General features: G+C 39.9%; 1 protein-coding gene across 4 annotated transcripts in view; it reads right to left on the reverse strand.

Annotated features, from left to right (window-relative positions):
* Nucleotides 1–19,300, reverse strand: part of LOC115788366 (CMP-N-acetylneuraminate-beta-galactosamide-alpha-2,3-sialyltransferase 1-like) — a 91,869-nt gene that overhangs the window by 39,873 nt on the left and 32,696 nt on the right. For all 4 annotated transcript variants that reach the window (XR_004020584.1, XR_004020583.1, XR_004020582.1 and 1 more), the window contains exon 3: nucleotides 53–749. Coding sequence is in view for 1 of the 4 variants with exons in the window: in XM_030741354.1 (XP_030597214.1) it covers nucleotides 53–343 (291 nt within the window). In the remaining 3 variants the exon portion in view is untranslated. The remainder of the gene's footprint in view (nucleotides 1–52; nucleotides 750–19,300) is intronic.

Genomic DNA, 19,300 nt, shown 5'->3' on the forward strand with positions numbered 1-19,300 from the left:
CTTGTGGAGCAACAGCACTGCAAATCCCATGCACACCTCCCCTGAATCTTACCTGCCACCACTTAAAGGTCTCATCGGAGAGGACGCTGTTCTCTCTGGTCATCAGAGGGTGGATGGACTGATTGAAGCGTTCAGCGAACCACGAATCATCCTCCAACTCTGCTATGCACTGTCGACAAGCACATAGCCCTTTGGAGAAGACGTTGTCCGACAGATGAAATGCATGCTTAAAGAAGTAGAGCGAGGGGTCCCGGAAAGTATAACTGAACAGGAAAGTTGTAAATGTAATTAGACAAAACAGCAGAGTAAAAGTCCTGTTTTTTCTCCATTTGAGCAGAGGCATGTTGTCAATAGTCAACAAAATCAGCTTGTGGGAAACCTTGGGAGTGCAACAGAAAAAAGTAGCATCATGATAAATCTAGAGTCCAAAAGGTGTGAGAGAAAAAAAGCAAAAACCTGCTGACCACTTGGTACAAGTGACTCAGATATAGCACTGCTGCTGTAAAAGCATACACTGGTGCTGTTATTTATCAGACAGCTCGAGGTTTGGTTCATAAATGTCCTTCAGCAAACCCATCAGCGTGGTTTCTTTGCAGATTTCTTTAGAATCAAAGGAAGATATATCCGCCGTGTGCTTCTTTCAGCCTGACGGTCCAAAGGTTGTAAGTTTCAATACGATTTATGGACTGCTCAGATGTTGACTCTGTGAGGTTGGTGACTGATGAAATATCCATTGTTTAATGATCTACCTAGAAGGCAAATAGAGAAGGCATTTTTGTGACACAAATGCAAACAAATGCAGTAAATCTTTGACCTCTTAAATTCCACCAGCTCACTGAAAATACAGTTAGACTTCATTTTAGGCTAAAAAAGTCTAGTACCAAAAACTAGAATAAGCTACCTTTCAAATCAAGTCTTTAACTGCATTTTGGCCTTACAGTTATTCCGTTACAGGATATTGTGCATCAAATAGTTCAGAATTTCACATATAGGTTTACAGGCAAACCTATTACTAACATTACCTCTAACCCTAAATAGGTTGCCAGTAAGCTGGTGGATGTTAAGAGGTTCAGTACATATCACAACCAATATTCTGCAAAGCTGATGCAATTTCACAGCACTAATAGTTCCAAGAGGAATCTGTCTCAGCACAATTTATTTCCAAGATTCTGAAAAGTGTTTTGTTTATTGCTCTGTTTTTGCCAAATTACACAGGATGCATCAAAGTCCCTTAGCTCTTAAAAAAAAAAGACTGTCATCAAACACCAGAAATGTCTTCAACGAAAATGATTTCGGCCTTTCTGGAACAAAACAGGCAACCTTAATCCCCTTTTCACCCCACTGTTAAGAACATGCCAATAAATGTAAGCAGTATATATAGAAAGATAGACTGAAATCACTAACTGGTGAATTGCTGTCTTGTGGTTGCAAACCTCCGATAACAGCAGTCAAGTTGCAGTTTACATCCATGTCTCTCCAGACTCATTTAGTATACACAGTGAAGACTTTGAAGAAGTCTGATGAAAGTTTTTAATGGTGTTTACGCTTGGCCAATAAAGCTGAATCTAAATGAACACAAAGTTGGAGCCACAACAGCAGATGCAGTAACATGCTGTATCAAACATGGATGTTGTTCCAGAAAAGCAGCAAGTTTTTAAACAAGCCAAGAACCAGTAACAGAAATCTATACAATCACTCAAACTTAGTGCCACCAATTTAGTATCTGAACAAATGAGAAATATGGCCACAATCTCAGTCCCAATGTAATGGTATTTGTGGAAAATCATGGCGTCATCACTGAGGTTGACCTTTTTGAAAATATGCAGCAGGTGAATGATATCAATGGCCACCACAACAGCAACCTGACCAGTAAGCCAGCCAGTAGGGAAAACACAGAAGACAGGAAAGCCCAGAGCCTAGTAGTTAGCATCAGGGAAACAACTACCCTAATACCTCCCAAAGGGTGTTACCAACAGTGAGACTTGCCTCTCAAAGGACTTTGCTACTACCACGTGAGCGGCTGAAATATAAAGCAAACACAGAAGAGCCAAAAACTGCAGCTGGCTACTTGAGGCTGGATCCAAAAGTGAGTTTCTCCAAATAGACTCTTTTAGATAAGATAAGTTTTTATTTGTCACATGCACAGTTATACACAGTACAATGCACAGTGAAATGAATTTTGTACCTGCAACCATACATACACACACATATAAATAAGAAGAATAAAAATAAAAATAAGTAATTCACACTATACACTATACTCTATATACTATACACTATACACACTTTTACAAGATACCTAACTGTGTGCCATTTAAAAGCATGTTTAACGCCTGGTACAAATAATGCTTTTGGCCCTTTGTGGACATTTTGTTGTTTCTTAACCACATTTGTGTTATCGGTGCCTTGTGGAGCATTTTAATTAATCTTACAAATAATATGGCTTGCTATGTGTCATGCCACTTTTGGTGAGTGAAATTCTAGCATTTTTCGTAGTTTCTCACTTAGCACTAATTAGCTGATACATGTCTTTGCATTTTAGCTGTATAAATTTTTAAAAATAAATTAAATTAAACAAATCACATGGGTGATTTGTTTAATTTATGCTAAGACTTTGAAATAAAGAGTCCAAAATCAGGGGCTGCATGTCACATGGGCTGCTTCCAGCATGACAGTCTATGTGACCACAGGATAGTTAGGTTGGAGCCGAGCTGTCCTGGTGGTGAGTTGATCAGGTGGCGGAGAAGGATGCAGGACAGACCTGGTGCACCTAAACGTATAGTGAGGGTGTGCTGGGAATGCCTGGCAGAGACCCCAGCCTGTGAGATCTTCCTGCAGAAGTTCAACAGCATTCCAAGGGAAGCTGAGGACATTGAGTCAAAATGGACCCTGTTCTGCACCTCCATTGTTGAGGCTGCTGCATAGAGCTGTGACTGCAAGGTGGTTGATGCCTGCCATGGTGGCAATCTCTGAACCAGATGGTGGACACCGGAGTTGAAGGGAGCCATCAAGCTAAAGAAAAAGTCCTATCATGTTTGGCTATAGCCTGGCAGCTGATGGGTATCAGCAGGCCAAGTAGAATGCAACTTGGGCAGTGGCTGCAACAAACAACTCCTTGGTGGCAGGGCCCCTGGGGTGGATGGGATTTGCCCTGAGTTCCTGAAGACTCTGGATGTTGTGGAACTGTCTTGTTTGACATGCCTCTGCAACATGGTGTGGAGATCTGGGGTGGTGCCACTTGATTGGAAGACTTGGTCGGTGGTTCCAATCTTCAAGAAGAGGGACCAGAGGGTGTGCTCCAACTATAAGGCACTCACACTCCTCAACCTACGCGGGAAGGCCTATGCCAGGGTGCTGGAAAGGACAGTCTGTCCATTAGTCGAACCTCAGATTCAGGAGCAACAATGCGGCTTTTGTCCTGTTCACGGAATGCTGGACCAGCTCTTTATCCTCTTAAGGACATTTGAGTGTACATGGGAGTTTGCCCATCCAGTATACATGCTGCTTTCTGGACTGGACTGTGTCCCTCAGTATTCTGTGGGAGGTTCTACAGGAGTATGAGGTGTCTGGCCCATTGTTCCGGGCCATTCAGTGCCTCCCAGTGAGAGCTTGGTCCGCATTGCCGCCGATAATTCAGACTTGTTTTTTGTGGGTGTTGGACTCTTCCAGGGCCGCCCTTTGGCACAGATTCCGTTCATAATTTTTATGGACAGAATTTCTAGGCATAGCCAAGTGGCAGAAGGTTTCCACCTCAGTGGCCTCAGATTTTCATCTCTGCGTTTTGCGGATGACGCGGTCCTGTTGGCTTCAACAAATGGTGGCCTCCAGCTCATCCTGGAATGATTTGCAGTGTGTGAAGGAACGGGTATGAGAATTAGCACCTCCAAGTCTAAGACCATGGTCCTCAGCCAGAAAATGATAGAGTGTCAACTCCGAGTCAGGGTTGAGTTTCTTCCCCAAGTGGAGAAGTTTCAGTATCTCAGGGTCTTGTTCACAAGAGGGAGTGAGAGATTGAAAGATGGATGGAGGTAAATGTAAAAGTGAAACTGTCAATTACTGGTCAATCTATGTTCCTACTGTCACTTATGGTCACAAGCTTTGGGTAGTGATCGAAAGTACAAGATTTCAGACGCAGGTGGCCGAAATGAGCTTTCTCTCAAGGGTGGCTGGCTTCCTCCAAGGTGAAGAGTGCAGTCATTTGAGAGGAGCTCAGAGTAGAGCTGCTACTCCTGCACATTGAAGGCAGCCAGTTGAGGTGGTTTAGACATCTGATTAGGATGCCTCCTGGGCGCCTCTTGGATGAGATGTTCCAGCCCTGTCCTACCGGGACAAGGTCCTAGGGTAGACCCAAGACATGCTATACAGATTATATCTCTCAGCTGGCCTGGGTTTCTCTGCTTTGACTGCTGCTCTTGTGACCCGGCCCCAGATAAGCGTAAGAAAATGGATGGATGAATAATACTATATTTATTGTAAGAGTCCTTACACACACACCTGTTATTACTGTCTTTCTCAATGTTTGTCTGCCTCTCTGACAATCCCCTTTTCCTTTTCTTGTCTCTTGCCAGTACCACGTATGTCGCTCTATTTGTTCCATATGTTCTAAGGTCTGGATAAGTGTTGAAGTAAGAATTCATATGCACATAGCACTCAGAGAGCTTTCACTGTGATCATGTACATGTTTGGGAAGCATCCAGTTAGAAAAGTAATAAACATGTTTGTCTTCATAAAAAAATGCAGGCAAAGCAGGAATATTCTCTGGGGAGGGTGCATTTATATACTTTATTAGGGAGACAACAGATCGGTATATCATTACATCATTAGTACAACATTAGTGGTTTGTTGCTTCTTCAGCAAGAGGCAGGTCCTCCACTAATGAGGACAGCCTGACTTCTTCATTTAGCTCCAACCACACATTCTGGTCATGAATCTACTGTAATTGTTGCTATAGCTAACCCTGGATATGTCTGCATACTTTCATGATGAACCAAAAAAAATGGCATGTGGCAAGTTTCTGACCTCCTCCTTTTTTCTGCTTGCATCTGTCATTTGCTAAGCACACTTCTGCTTGTTTCATTCTTGTTGGAAATGCTGTATCTGTGATAACTAGCTGACTGTGGGAGATACTAGTAGCCTCAGCAGTGAGGTGAAAGGGGCAAGTGAAATACAGACTACTGTATTCTAGAAATGCTGTCATTTTGTTATGATAAAAATATATTTACATATATATATGAGTTTTCACAGGACTGCACAGAGTCCTGTGAAAAACTATACAACCTTACTGCTTCCATAGGAATTAAGAGGGTAAGTAGCAGCCAGGTGTTGCTAATCAAATGCACTTGATTAACTGATCATCAGCAATTGTGAGTACCCGTATAAAACAGAAGTTTGGCAGCTTGCTGGTCTGGATCATTCAGGTGTGTAGTAACACAATGCCACAATTTTACCATGACTCCACGACCCAGCAAACTTACCCTAAGATCAGACTATGCAATGCTCAGAAAAACTGAATAAAACTCAAATAAATCTGACTCTACAGGCCTCAGTTAGCATGTTAACTGTTAAAGCTATTGACAGTACAATTAAGGGAAAACTGAACAAGCGTGGCTTATTTGCAAGGGCTGCCAGGAGAAACCTTGTTCTCTCTACAAAGAACAAGCAGCAAAGTTTGGGTTTGCAAAGTTGCATCTGAACAAACCACAAGACTTCTGGAACAATGCTCTTTGGACAGACGAAAATAAGGTGGCAATGTTTGGCCATAATGCACAGCACCATCTTTGGTGAAAACCAAACACAGTATATCAGCACAAATATCTTTTACCAACTGTCAAGCGATGGTAGAGGGGTGATGATTTGGGTTTGTTTTGCAGCAACAGGAACCTGGTAGGCAGGTCCTGTGGCTGCAAAGTAGGCAGACCTCCTGGGGTTTCTGTATACCAAAGTGCTCTACAGTCAAATGTAAGGACATCATCAAGGCCATCGCAGGGTCTTTACCCACAATACAAAGTGCCTTGAGGCAACTTTTTGTTGTGATTTGGCGCTATATAAATAAAACTGAATTGAATTGAATTGAATCTTTCTGATAGCTAAAGGTTGACCAGAACTGGGTCATGCAACAGGTCAATCAATCCCAACAGAATGGCTGAAAAAGAAAACAATCAAGGCGTTGCAATGGCCCAGTCAGTGTCCAGGCCTCAACCTGATTGAAATGCTGTGGTGAGACCATAAGAGAGCTGTGAATAAACAAAAGCCCACAAACCTCAATGAACCGAAGCAACATTGCAAAGAAGAGTGAGCCAAAATTCCTCCACAACAATGGATTGATGAAGTTATACAGAAAATGATTAAGTTAGTACTGCTAAAGGTGGTTCTACACCCTACGGAATTATTATAACTTATCAATTACTATTACTTTTTCTTTTTACATAACCATATATTATATTATAAGATATGGTTTCAGAATATATCCCTGTCAGAAGTGCCCCCTGGTGTGCATTTTCCTCTGGGCCCCTGCCTAAAATGCACGGTGGATAATCCGGCTCAGCAAAAAGGAAACAAAAATAAACAAGAATTTCACTGATAGTATTCTTTTTAATCTATAGATATTACATTAATATCAGTGTTGTTACCTAAATGATAATTATTTTGGGAAAACCTGATATTAGCCCTGTGCTAAAATTAGAACACATTTACAGCTTGGCAAGCAGTGTCAGTGAAAGCAAACTGAAACTCTTCTGAGAGGACTGTCTGCTAAAAACGGTTGGGAGCCACTAAGATAAACCATGTTCAACACACTGTGGAGCCTATAGAGTTATTCAGAAACATGCCGGTGATAAAATTCCCAGAATATCATTAAGTATTTTTTTTTTTTTTAGCTCGGCTTTTCTCAACAGAAAAAGCAGGCAGACCTCCTGGGGTTTTATTTTCAAGATGAAAAGGCCACCTCTGCCTTTATACAGGGCCCGGGCTTCATTGTGATGTGCAGCAGTGTTTAGGATTCCACAAATACCTCTATATTTAGGCAACAGCAGATCCATGGTGATAAAGTGCGTTCATCGCAATGCAGGGTGAGAAAGATATCAGAAAAATGAACCCCAGAAAATTTGCAACCTGCCCTTTGCTCTTAACAATTTCTGAGTGAGCCCGCCATATAGATGGTTTGTGGGGAAACTCCATTACAATGAGAGAAAGGCTGCGGGTCTTTCCTGATTAGAAATTGATCAGGTCATTCAAATTCCACCCTGGAGGGAAGCAAAGAGGATTGGGTTGAAGACTGCCTGAAAAAGACTGCGCAGCGACACAGCTTGCCTGTTGATTTCATTCTTGCTATCGGAGCAGAAAAACAAACTGTACAGCCGTTTATCAGCTGCACTGACACAGACCAGTGCACAGGCAGGCCTAGAAGTGATCCGGTCTGCTGTTTGGGACTCACTAACTCACAGCGCAGCACAGATTTGCATAGAGCCCAAGGTTGGTTATTGTCAAAGGCAGTGAGTTTGACAAGGATACCTGGGGACACGTCTAATGGACATATCAATGAACAGGCCTACTTCTATAAAACAGGCTGTTGACTCCACTCAGTTTGAAGCTCTTTGGCATTAAGGGTCCAGGTGGATGGGAGAGTGAGCAGAATTTATTCCCAAACAGGTGGCGACTCCCCGCTTTTGACAACACACCGACCGTCATCTCGTTTCTCTGACCTTGTCCGACTGAAGGCTGGCAACCCTGCGCTGATCAAAGATTGCCAAGCTGAGACAGCAAAGCGTCTGTTCACACTTCAGAGGCTGCAGGAGGGTTAGGAAGAGAGAGAGAGAGAGAGAGTGGGAGAGAGATGGAGTGGCAAACAGTAGAGAGGGAAAAAGTGCACGAGCTGTGATCCCCCCCCCCCCCCCCCGCCTAATCTTCAGTTCTGAGAAGTCATCAACTTTGCAGGGTGTAGTTACAGTAAAGTGTTTTCAGCTTGTGTTCCATGGAAATTGTTTTTTCTCTCCGGCTTACCTCTGCCACAATTTTAGAAATCAAAATTCTGCAGTTTTCAAACTCCTATGTATTATATAGTTGAGAAAGGCATCTGCTGAGAGCTCGCTGAGTTGAACCAAGCCTCAGTTGAAGTTAACTCAGAAGTGCTGTGATCACTATGTCAGAGTCGTTTTTACATTAAAAAAAGTCACAGGCTAGCTCACATACTTGGTAGAAGTCCAAACTGAGTGAATGTATAATCTTTTCAAAGACTGCTTTGTCTTTGCTGACATTACCTTTCAACACTTGCACACATATACATAATATAATACACCCAATGTAATGCTTCAGTGTAAAAAAAAAAAAAAAATCCAGTTGTTTTGCCTTAAATATGAAGATATATTCAGTAAAAAGGCAAATATTTCTTAATTTTTCCAGTGGTAGTAGTCAAGCTTCAAGGCCTTCCTCTTTTCTTTCTTTTGTTTAGTTGATTTCTTCCTGCTGTATCTTCTGTTTCAAGAATAAGATTTTCGTTTCTTTTTTTTTTTAACCAATTGTTGCTCTGGGCTGTGTGTGGGTGGGGCTGCGTGTCACTGCCACTGCTGCAACTGTTGATCATGTTGATTAGTGGACCAGACTCTAGTAACTACCCTTTGTTTATAGAACACTGGCATGCACCTTTTGCCTCACAGTTCTCCCTGCAGCTCTCCTGCAAGGCTGCCACTTGTCCCTTTCAATTTAAAATACTGTCTGACTTTTAGTAGGTTGAAACCACAGTGATAGAACAAGAGTGGCTTCTCTCATAGCACACCAATTTTTACCTGCTACGTTAAACAAAACTAGCCCAGTAGCATGTGGAAAATGCCCAATGGGGCAATACTGACTGTATATAGAAGGCAGGTGTAGCCACCATGAATTCAGACAAGCAGCATATCCCATAATTCTACGCTTATATATAATAATACTTTGTGTAAAAACTTTAATTATTTTTGTAGTGGGAACATCAGTTTTATTCTGTACCCACTGTCTCATTATATTATATTATATATTTTTTAGAAATACAGCTTTCACTTTAGAAACACAGCTTGCCAAATGGTAGTAGGGAAACTTTTTTGCTGACTGATGCTGGACTTCAAGTGAGTCAGTGTGTTCCCACTGTGTAACCAGAGTGCCCTCTTCCAAATGAATGATGGGGCAGCGTTTCTTCATGCAGCGTTGAAGCTGGTCTAAACAGGGCCAAAAGAAGAACATTTATAACATGGGAAACTCTGTCTGAATGACAAAAAGCCTTTACATGTGCAGCCAGTGATGATACATAGTCCATGTCTGAAAAGGGCTTAAGAAACACTTATTATACAAATAAAGGAGCCTGCAGCTCGATTTTTTTTTTTAACATGAACAACATTATAACAAACCTAAAAGTAAGAAAACCTCCTCTATCATCAACATTCAACATCTGAAACTGCACCAGACGGGATGAATGAGAAGAGATGTTTAAAGCAACCAAGAAGAAAATCCGGAGGGATTTTCTGTGAAATTTCTGCTTTATAACTAATAATACGTCTCAGAGAATAAAAAATGAAAAAGGTCCAGATTTTACATTTGATGGCATCACATCTATGAGTCTTCATGCTCTGGTCTCTGCCTTTGATGGAGAGTATTTCATTTTCACAGTTATTGACTTTCAGCTCAGCGCTCCATTTTAATAAAAGGGGAGGTATGGTTATGTTTCTTGCACTGGCAGATAAAGAGGATTCCAGGGCTGCTGAGGGATTGAACAGCGAGGGCAAAATCTTTTGACATGATTTGAATAAGCTGAGAAATGTTTTTGAGGTCAGTTCACACATGTGAATGAAGCACTGCGCACGGTGTTAGATTAATTAATTTAGCTGGACTGGGCTTGCAGGCTTGTATAAAGAAAAAACAAAAACACATACTATATAACCATTCATCATTTCTTTTTGTTTTAAAGTCTGAAACCATGTTAACTGCCTTTAAAAATATAATATGTGGGTTGGAAAACAAAAAAGAAACACACACTGAACTGAGGGTTTCTGTGACTCTCAGAGGGTTGGAGCTGTTTGATGAGCCCTGACATCCTTTTAAAATTCAGCGGACTAAACAGTGATCACATTTAAAATGCAGCTGTTTATCTAACTGCTGACATTTTGAAGGTGAGAATATTGTTTGCCCGACAGCAATAACTATTTTTAAACAGGAATGGGGCGCGTGCTTTTCTATTTATTGATGTTTACACGTCCTAATTTGTACATGTGATAAACATGTTCTCAGCAGTAATAAAAAAGACTTTTGTATTCAAAGATCTATAGTTAGCATTTGCTCTCCTTCACTTGTTTACTCCAGTTTTTTGTTGTTGTTGTTTTTGTAGACTGTTTGTTTCCATTCTAATTAATAGGCCAAAACAAAAAGGGGTTTAAGTCTACTAAAAGAAATTATAATAAAATTGTTTTCAAACTTGTGTTTTGCGGCGATATGCTACAGGCACGCTATGGCGTACAGCCCGGGCTTCATTTCCCAGCTGGAATTTACTGATACATAAGTTTCGGGACATATCCTTATTCACTGTTTGTCAAATAAATACTGAATTGAAGAGTGATGTTACTCATTTATGTGCCGTTAATATGAGTGTATTAGCTTAGATTAGCATATAAACTGGAAAAGGGGAAACAAATAGCCTTGCTCTCTCCGACTATAACAAAATTCACCTACCCACACTTCTGAAATTTAACGTTTTATCTATTTTATTTTATTCATGCAAAAAGGAAGCACAAAATGAAACTATCAGTTTTCTTCTGTATCTCCTTTGCTTCTCATTATTTGTTATTCAAATTGTTAGATTGTGTTTCCATCGAAACTCTAACTCGTAACGAATTTCTGCGGGGGAGGGACTTATACTTCCCCTAACCAATCACTAGTCTTATCCACGCAAATCTATCAGTTTTAGCCATGCCAACATGCAGGTTTTTCGAGTAAAATGTAACTGATGCTATTAATGAAGTCTCTTCTGACTGTCTGACAACTGCTCAGAGCCAAAGTCTTTGTGCCAGGCTAACTGACTGCTGGCTTTTCATTTAATGAAGAGCTATGAGAACAGGATCACTTGTCAAATATAAATCTGTAACAGAAAGCCTATGTTACCTGAAAACATTCCTTTATCTGTTCCACTATTTTCAGGAAGGATCAGCAGGTTAAATCCACAGCCAAAGGCAGGGTAGTAAAGTCAGAAAGTCCTGGGATTTGTTGAAAAATAATAACGCGATATGAAAACACCAGTCTTGGTCTTATTATTTAGGCCTGCGGTCTACAAGTTTCATAACTTTCATAACCTCAGTGCCCATATGGTTGAAAAAAATGACTTGATTTTCAGATTTTGGTTTACACTCATTCTGATTCAGTTTTTTTCTGTCTAAAACCCCAACGACTCTCCTAAAACAGTCTCAAATTTTACACGACACTCCACCTGCGGGCATGTCACAGCATTTGACTGAAGGTCACTGTGTTTGTCACACTCTCTCACAGTAACTAGGATGTGTGGATGTTAAATAAATAAGGCATCTCACTACTGCATGGCTGAATGTGTGGAAATAAATGCTTTCTTTCTTGTTCCTTTGCAGACAGGGATGTGCTTCACTGCCACAAAGCAGCACGCATCCTCTCCATTTACATCATCGCCTGCTTCTTTTATGCCCTTGTTGAAATCAGCTTTACTTTTATTAACACAACTGCAATAAACCTTTACTCATTTGTCCTGACTCAGCAGCTGATTATATATCTAATTTTATTGCTGCAAAATTACATTATCCACTCACTTTCACTCTCTCATTGCATTTCCACTGATTACTGCAGACTCTCATTCGTCACGTCCTTCACAGCCCTCCATGTACCTGCAGTTGCCTGAAGCAGTAAAGTTTCTCTGGTGTGTTAACTCCCTGTGAGGCTGCCTTATTCACTTCAGGCTGATGTCACCAAGTACAAGCACGGAGCAGTGCAGTTTGAGATGAATCTTCACACTATGTTTCCAAGCAATTCCCACAGCTCAGGCTTACCATTTTAAATGCCTTAACACACCCCACCCCCACCACCCCCTTTCCCTCCAGCTTGGTTCCAACCACCCTGAGCCCCACTGTCTGATGATATTGTATATATTTTTTACCACCTTGTTCCGGCTTCCAGCTATGTATGATGTTTACACAGTGAAATATTTAAAACTCTTGTGATTTTTTTATGGTTGTACTACTCAATCAAATATGCACTTTCTCTACCCCAGCCCCCCCCATCCACCCAAGTTTGGTATCGTTGGATACTTTGGCATCTCTACTAGAATTTTAAATAGGGCTCTGACAGTTTTGAATGTTTACATGTACAGAATGAGTTTGTAATGAGTGACCCAGTAAGCCACTAAGATTTCAAATTCACTATTAAAGTCCAAACTGTAATACAAGCTGAAAGATTGTGTAGACATGGGTTTAAAGGTTAAGTTCATGGACCAGTATGAAGCATCAAGAAAACAGACTGTATAAAGGGTGAACTATTAAAGGTTTTCCCATCATAGTCGAAACACAGTCAAGCAAACTTCAAATGAGTGAAAAAAAAGCTGATGGAAATACAGCAATTATCTTGGGCATGAGCAATTTCATCCTTAGAACAAAGACCACAGCTGGAGTCCTGCAGCTGGAACTTGATTTTTAATACTTTCTTTGGTATTACTTTTACACCACTTTCATTCACTGTTCAATTAGTTTAGGTTTAAAGTGCAGTCGCCACTTTTTTCAAAGCTCTGTTTTCTTAGTTTCCAGGGTGATGTTACCCCCCTGAAGACTCCTTTATTTCCTATTGAAATCCATTAGTTTCAAAGTCATGCTGAGTGTAAGGCAAACATGGGAAAATCTGTTGCTTTTTTGCCATGACACACACTTCTGTTTCACCTAGGTCACGATTTAGTTTCTATTTCTTCTTGTTTTGCTTTTATCAATACGCACACTTCACCATCTTGGTGAGTGCAACTACTTTTCTATTTTTTTATTTTATTAAGTCCTGGCACTTCCACTGAAGATTTTTATGTGCAAATTCAAAAGGTTTTTCACAGTGAAAAGTTCTGCTACAAAATCATTCCCTTTTGTAATGCAGCACAACTTCCAGTGCTTCTATTAGGTTTAGACTGATGTTTACACAGTGAAATATTTAAAACTCTTGTGCTCACTGAACAAACATTAAGAACTGAGATGACTTCCATGGTGAGGATCATCTCTGGGGATGAGAGTTGGAAGACCAGTCTGTTCACTGAAAGAGCTTGAAGGCTGCACATGAAGTCAGGATGCTCATTTTTTTGTTGTTGCTTATTATTATTATTATAACAATGCAAGGCAATTGAAAGAGACATTTTGCTGCAAATAACCTGAACTGTCAATGTCACAATGCATTAAAATTTTTGGGGCCATAGCAAAGCAATTGTCATGCACCACCGGTTGTGCTCAGTGGCCATGGTGGACCAAAGCCTAGCCGCCCCTGTGGCCACACAAGAATTGGTGAAGCCCATTGGGGCTGCAATACACATCCAGCCAGCCTGCTGCTGTTATTCTACTAGAACTTGTTGTTCTAGCAGAACACAGAGAATCAGAATCAAAATCAGAATCAGAATACTTTATTGATCCCAGAGGGAAATTTCTGTTGTTACAGCTGCAACCGTTTCATTTAAATGAATAAAACCAAAACAAAATAACATACACTAATGGCATAAAAATATAAAAACTAAAGAGATAATTTGGCTATATACACATCTAAATCTATACACATATAAAACTTGTGAGTGCAGTGACATAATCTGGAGAATCATTTCTCTGTGGCTTTCACTCCCATATAGTTGACCTGCATAACCACACATTTAAATTGTAAATATCTTAGCAACAACAGGATAACTTTAGAAACTGTTTTTGATAACTGAGGGCTTCCCTAAACTTTATTGTATATGCTTTCACGATGTACCTCTGTACCAGCATAAGCAAATGAGAAGCAATTAGACAAAAAAAAGAAAAGAAAAAAAAAAGACAATATCCTGAAGTGATTTTGTGCAGAAAAACTAAAGCGACAGGCGGCAGGACTGGACAAGGACATTGGACAAATTTGGTTATAGTCAGGTACCCTTTTGCCCAGATACCAAAATCACATATACACACAAATAGTGAGGGTTCTTTTTAATCAAAGATATTGCTTGTGCGTATTGTGGTCTGCTGTAATTCCAATTTGACAAATATTGTGGGCCTAAAGGAAGCCACCGTCTGATGTCTTTATATGCTGAAACCTGTTTGAAGATTTCAGTTTGTTGAACATTACAGGTATTACAGGTTTTCATTTGTGGGACACCACTAGAACAGAGCCACTGCCTCCATGAAATCTGTTTAACTCCCTGATTGAGGCCAAAGTGCATCAGTTTTTAAGGTTAAATAATTGCTATTTAAAAGACTTATTTCCCTCTGACTGGATGCTTTATCTGATTCTGCTGTTGATGAGCACAACAAATACAGGTCGATATTTACTTCAAATCATTTTCTTCACTCTGCTGTAGAGTCACGACACAGAAAGAATAAAACATCAATATGGTAATGAAGACAATAAAAAAATCCAGAGGCACAGGTGCACTTTTTGCACAAACCATTTGCCCTCTCTCTAACTCAGTATCAGCCAGCTAATGACTTTCAGATTTGATGAGCTCCTTGCATAGTAAAACCAAACTCGGAGGTAGAGGCAGGCACAGTTACAGTCTCCTGTGAAAACGTTCACTCTCAAATGAAAACTCTCCGACCATTTTGCATGCAGTCAAATGCCGTCTGCTCACCTCCACGCACGGTAACGGACAGCAAGGTGGACAGAATGTAAAGGAGCTCTGATTACTGATGTCCAAAATGAGACGCCTCTTTCAATAATCATGAATAAGGATGCATGATGCCTACAATAGAATGAAATGGGTAGTCCATTTGGCAGCAGACAATTCATGTTCCCATGATAACGGGGATATTTTTTTTTCCCTCGAGTTACTGTGTTTTTATCTCTAGTTTTTATTAGGCCATTTTGCATGGAGACAAATGATTTTCCTGCACTTCCACTGATAGCCAGCTGCAGCCAGGAAGAGAATGTAAAACAGGCCTCAGTATTTATACATTTCGTCAAGGAAGTTCTCCATCCGAAAGGCGATGTCTGTCCCATTAATCATGAGCACCGGGGGAAGGTGTGGGAAGAAATAAAACAATTCATTTGCATTTTTTTCCAGACATAAAAATGTCCACTGTGATGCAGCTGATTCTTTATGTTTAATGCTTTTGATCGTACAGTGTTTTACTGTGCAGCAGTTTTACACACAAATGCCTTTCCCTCTTTATGTAGATGCAAAAATATGAGCCACAAAAGGAGATCAGATGGCACAGCAGCATGTTTACTGAGGACTGAAGTCCTTGGAGGATTCTTTCGCACTGTAAGCTATTTTGCCACATGTAGTCAGAAATTTGGCACACAACTAGGAAACATGTTTCCAACAGTACAAGTGGTCCTATTTAACTGCGAGGCACAAGGACACTCTCTTTGTTTAATTTCTGACAGTCATTATTCAGGCATCAGGTGGGATGGTGGTTCTGTCACTACACTACATCAACGATGCAGAATGTTGCAATTTTTTTTTTTTGTATCAAATGATTTCTCTATCAGCGTGCCAGTCAGATCCACTGAGGATTTCAGTCCGTCTCTGATCTTGTTCCAGATTCACTTCTGCATTTGGAAAAAAATCCTCTTCTGTCAAGAAGAACATGAAAAGCAAAGTGTCCTCTCCAGAGATCGAAAGCATTGGTTGTTTGTTCAAATTTTAAAGAACTAATGTTTATGTTTACTACCGTGACACAGCAGGAAGTGGTATGACATCCTGGAGTGAAAATGATGCATGCACAGGTGTTTGTGGCTGGTAAAAAGGGTATGACTCACAAGACTGTGGGTTTAACACTTAATAGTAATTTCTTGTATCTATGACCATGATTTTCCATGCACTTTGGCATTCACAATACAGCGGAAGACAGAGGTCTTGAGGTTCTCGGTCAATCGCTGCCACCTTAGCGTCATCTTGATAACATTCTGCTAGCAGTAGTTTGTGACGTTTTAGAGAAAAACACAACAAGAGACTTTTACTATTACAGTATACTACTATCTGGAAGAATAAAGAGTCAGTACAGAATTGGAAATTCAGAAACACAAATGGATAATTGTTTTTCAGCTGTTAAAGCAGGACTAGTCCACCTTGCTTGGTGCACTGCAGCCCCAGTGGAAGAAACCGCATACACAATCATAAAAGGTGTACGTGTAGATGCATACAGTGCCGTGAAAAAGTTTTCGCCCCCTTCCTGATGTCTAAGTTTTTTGTATATTTCTCACACTTACATGTTTCATAACATCAAACCAATTTTAATATTAGACAAAGATAACCCGAATAAATCCAAAATGTACTTTTTAAATGATCACTTCATTTATTATGGGAAAAAAAGCTATCCAAACCTACTTAGGCCTATGTGAAAAAGTAATTCCCCCCCTCTTGTTAAATCATTACTTAACTACTTAACTCATCACAGCAGGACAATGATTCAAAACACACCAGCAAGTCCAACTCTGAATGACTAAAAAAAGCAAAAAAAAAAAAAAAAGCTTTTGGAGTGACCTAGTCAAAGTCTGGACTTAAATCTGATTTAAATGCTTTGGAATGACCTTAAACAGGCCGTTCATGCTTGAAAACTCTCCAGTGTGGCTGAAATAAAACAATTCTGCAAAGAAGAGTGGGCCAAAATTTCTCCACCGTGATGTGAAAGACTCAGTGCCAGTTATCATGAATGCTTGACTGCAGTTCATGCTGCCAAAGGTGACACCACCAGTTATTAGATCTAGTGAGCAGTTAGTGTTTCACAAAGGGCCAGGTAGGTTTGGATAACGTTTTCCCTTAATAAATGAAGTCATTTTGTTTTTACTCTGGTTATCTTTGTCTTAATTCCTTCTTTTCAATAATTTGATATTTCTTTTACAAAGTGAGAAACATTTTACAGAGACTGTCTAACCCAATCTCTGTTTTATATGGAAACAATGTTAACATTCTTCTGTCTATGCTTTGGTTTTGGGCCTCATACAGTTTAAACCACGTTTGCTGAGACCTTTCTTTGTCTCAGACTCCATAAGTCTGATAACAGATTCAATAACTCAGTAACAGCTGAGACACACTCAAGTCCTTAAAATCATCACAGATATGTTTGACATGCTCTGAATGTAAAGAGTTTTGAACATGAGCAGATATCCTTCTGAAACAGATTTGAGCTAAAAAAGGGAAAAAAGCACCAGGTGTTGATAAAGCTGCAACATATCATCGATGTGAGCTGTTGCCACATGCACATTAAAGCAGGTTACTTCCCCAGACAAAAGGCAGCAAAAGTATTCTGACCTTCACATCGAGACCCAGACGAGCCCACATGAGTACGTAAGAGACTGTTGACTCAGCAGGGATAATATTTAATAAGAACAGTTGAGAATAATTATTTGAAAGTAATATAAAATGCATGAGAGCCTCACTGTGTTTCTACCATAAACGGATACAGAAAAGGTCTAAATTAGTTCATAAAAATTCACCAGAATTCTGGATATCCAGCATACCACGGCTCATGCAGTGCTCAAATGAAACCTACAGGAAACAATTTTTCCTTAAAATATGACTCTGCCTTAACTCGTGTTTCCTAAATCTAACTAAAGCCTAATCACAGGCAGAGAGATGAGTATGAAGCTCATAAACTCACCCTAATCAGCCTTTTCTCTGCATTTGTACTGAGACATGGCTTATCATATAGAATCATCACATAGTCAAAGTTTTATTTTGTACAATGATTTTTTTTCCCAGCCTCATACCTTCTAAACCTGTTCTGCATGTTTCATGCTAATCCACAAATCTTAGCACGCTAAAACACCTGTTTAGATGAACATGGTTAACCTGCTCGTCACAGTTTGCTGATTCAGTTGTGAGTATTTTGCAGTATGTATGCTGATAGTAGGATTTTGCTATAGGACTGCTGTGCCTAACTGCAGTTTCACAAATCTGGCATTGCAGACTCCTTTATAGGCTGCATTTATATTTCCTTAAATCATTCTCCCCAGGATTTGCTAATATTGCTTAATCCGCTAAGAATCAGCATTTCACTCACTATTGTTAGCTCATTTGATTTAAGGGTACTTTTAAATAAATCCTGACAGTTCAATATCCTGCTACAATATTTGTTTTCTTTTGAAAACTTTCACCTGTGAATTGCATGTTTGTACAATCTGTCATATCAATAGGCCTGTGTTTTTGGTTTTTAACACTTATATTTGCATTATGTGCTACTGCGTAAATGCAACATTTTGTGGTGATTTTCCCAGGAAAAAAAAAAAAAAATCCTCCAACTGAAAGTGTGTTGTAACACTTTTGTTTTCTGGCAAGTTCCTGTCAAGACATCAAGCATGTGGAGGTGAAGAGGTGAAGAGCACACCTGGAGCACAGAGTGTACTGTTGTGATCCTGGGTTTTCCAGACCCAGCGGTTTGTGTTTTGAACTGTTTAATTCTGTTTTGGTCACATCTCAGTGATTCTTAGTTTATTGAAGTATTTTTTGCAGTTTTGAGTTTTCCATCCTTACAGAGTCATTTTCAAGTTAGTTTCTTGTGTTTATGTTCTCTAGCCTTTTTTGCTGTAAGGGTTCTGGTTAGTTGTGTATATTTTGTTCCTTGTTTCAGTTTTCATACCTTTCCCCATGTGTCAAGTCTGCATTTCTGTTGTGTCTAGTTTTTTCCTGTTTTCCACAGCTGTGCCCTTTCTCTCTAATTGCCTTACGTGTGTATTTAAGCCCTCAGTTTGATTATTTACTCCTGTAAAGCCTCTGCATGTTTCCTTGTGCTTTGTGAGTAACCAGCAATAAAGCTGTGTTTTAAGTTTAAGTCAGTCTCCAGCGTCCTGCATTTGGGTCCACATCATGCCTGCCACACTGCCATGACAAGCTCCACTAATATATATCAGTGATATATTGTTAGAGCCCCAATGAGATAGCAGTAGGAATCACACAGGTGCTAGGATGATATTATTTGTGAAGGTTTTTGTGGGATAAAAATCTTAAAGAATAAAACATATTTCTCAGAGTCTTTGATGAATGAAATATGACATTTGTTATTTATCACCACAGTAAAGCGTTAGATACCTGTTTTTATCAAGCAACTACTTCACATGTTAATAAATTCAGTAACAATAATATTCACGCTGAATTCAACATGTCATAAACACCACC

The sequence above is a fragment of the Archocentrus centrarchus genome, chromosome 11 (assembly GCF_007364275.1).
Source record: "Archocentrus centrarchus isolate MPI-CPG fArcCen1 chromosome 11, fArcCen1, whole genome shotgun sequence".
Taxonomy (NCBI): domain Eukaryota; kingdom Metazoa; phylum Chordata; class Actinopteri; order Cichliformes; family Cichlidae; genus Archocentrus; species Archocentrus centrarchus.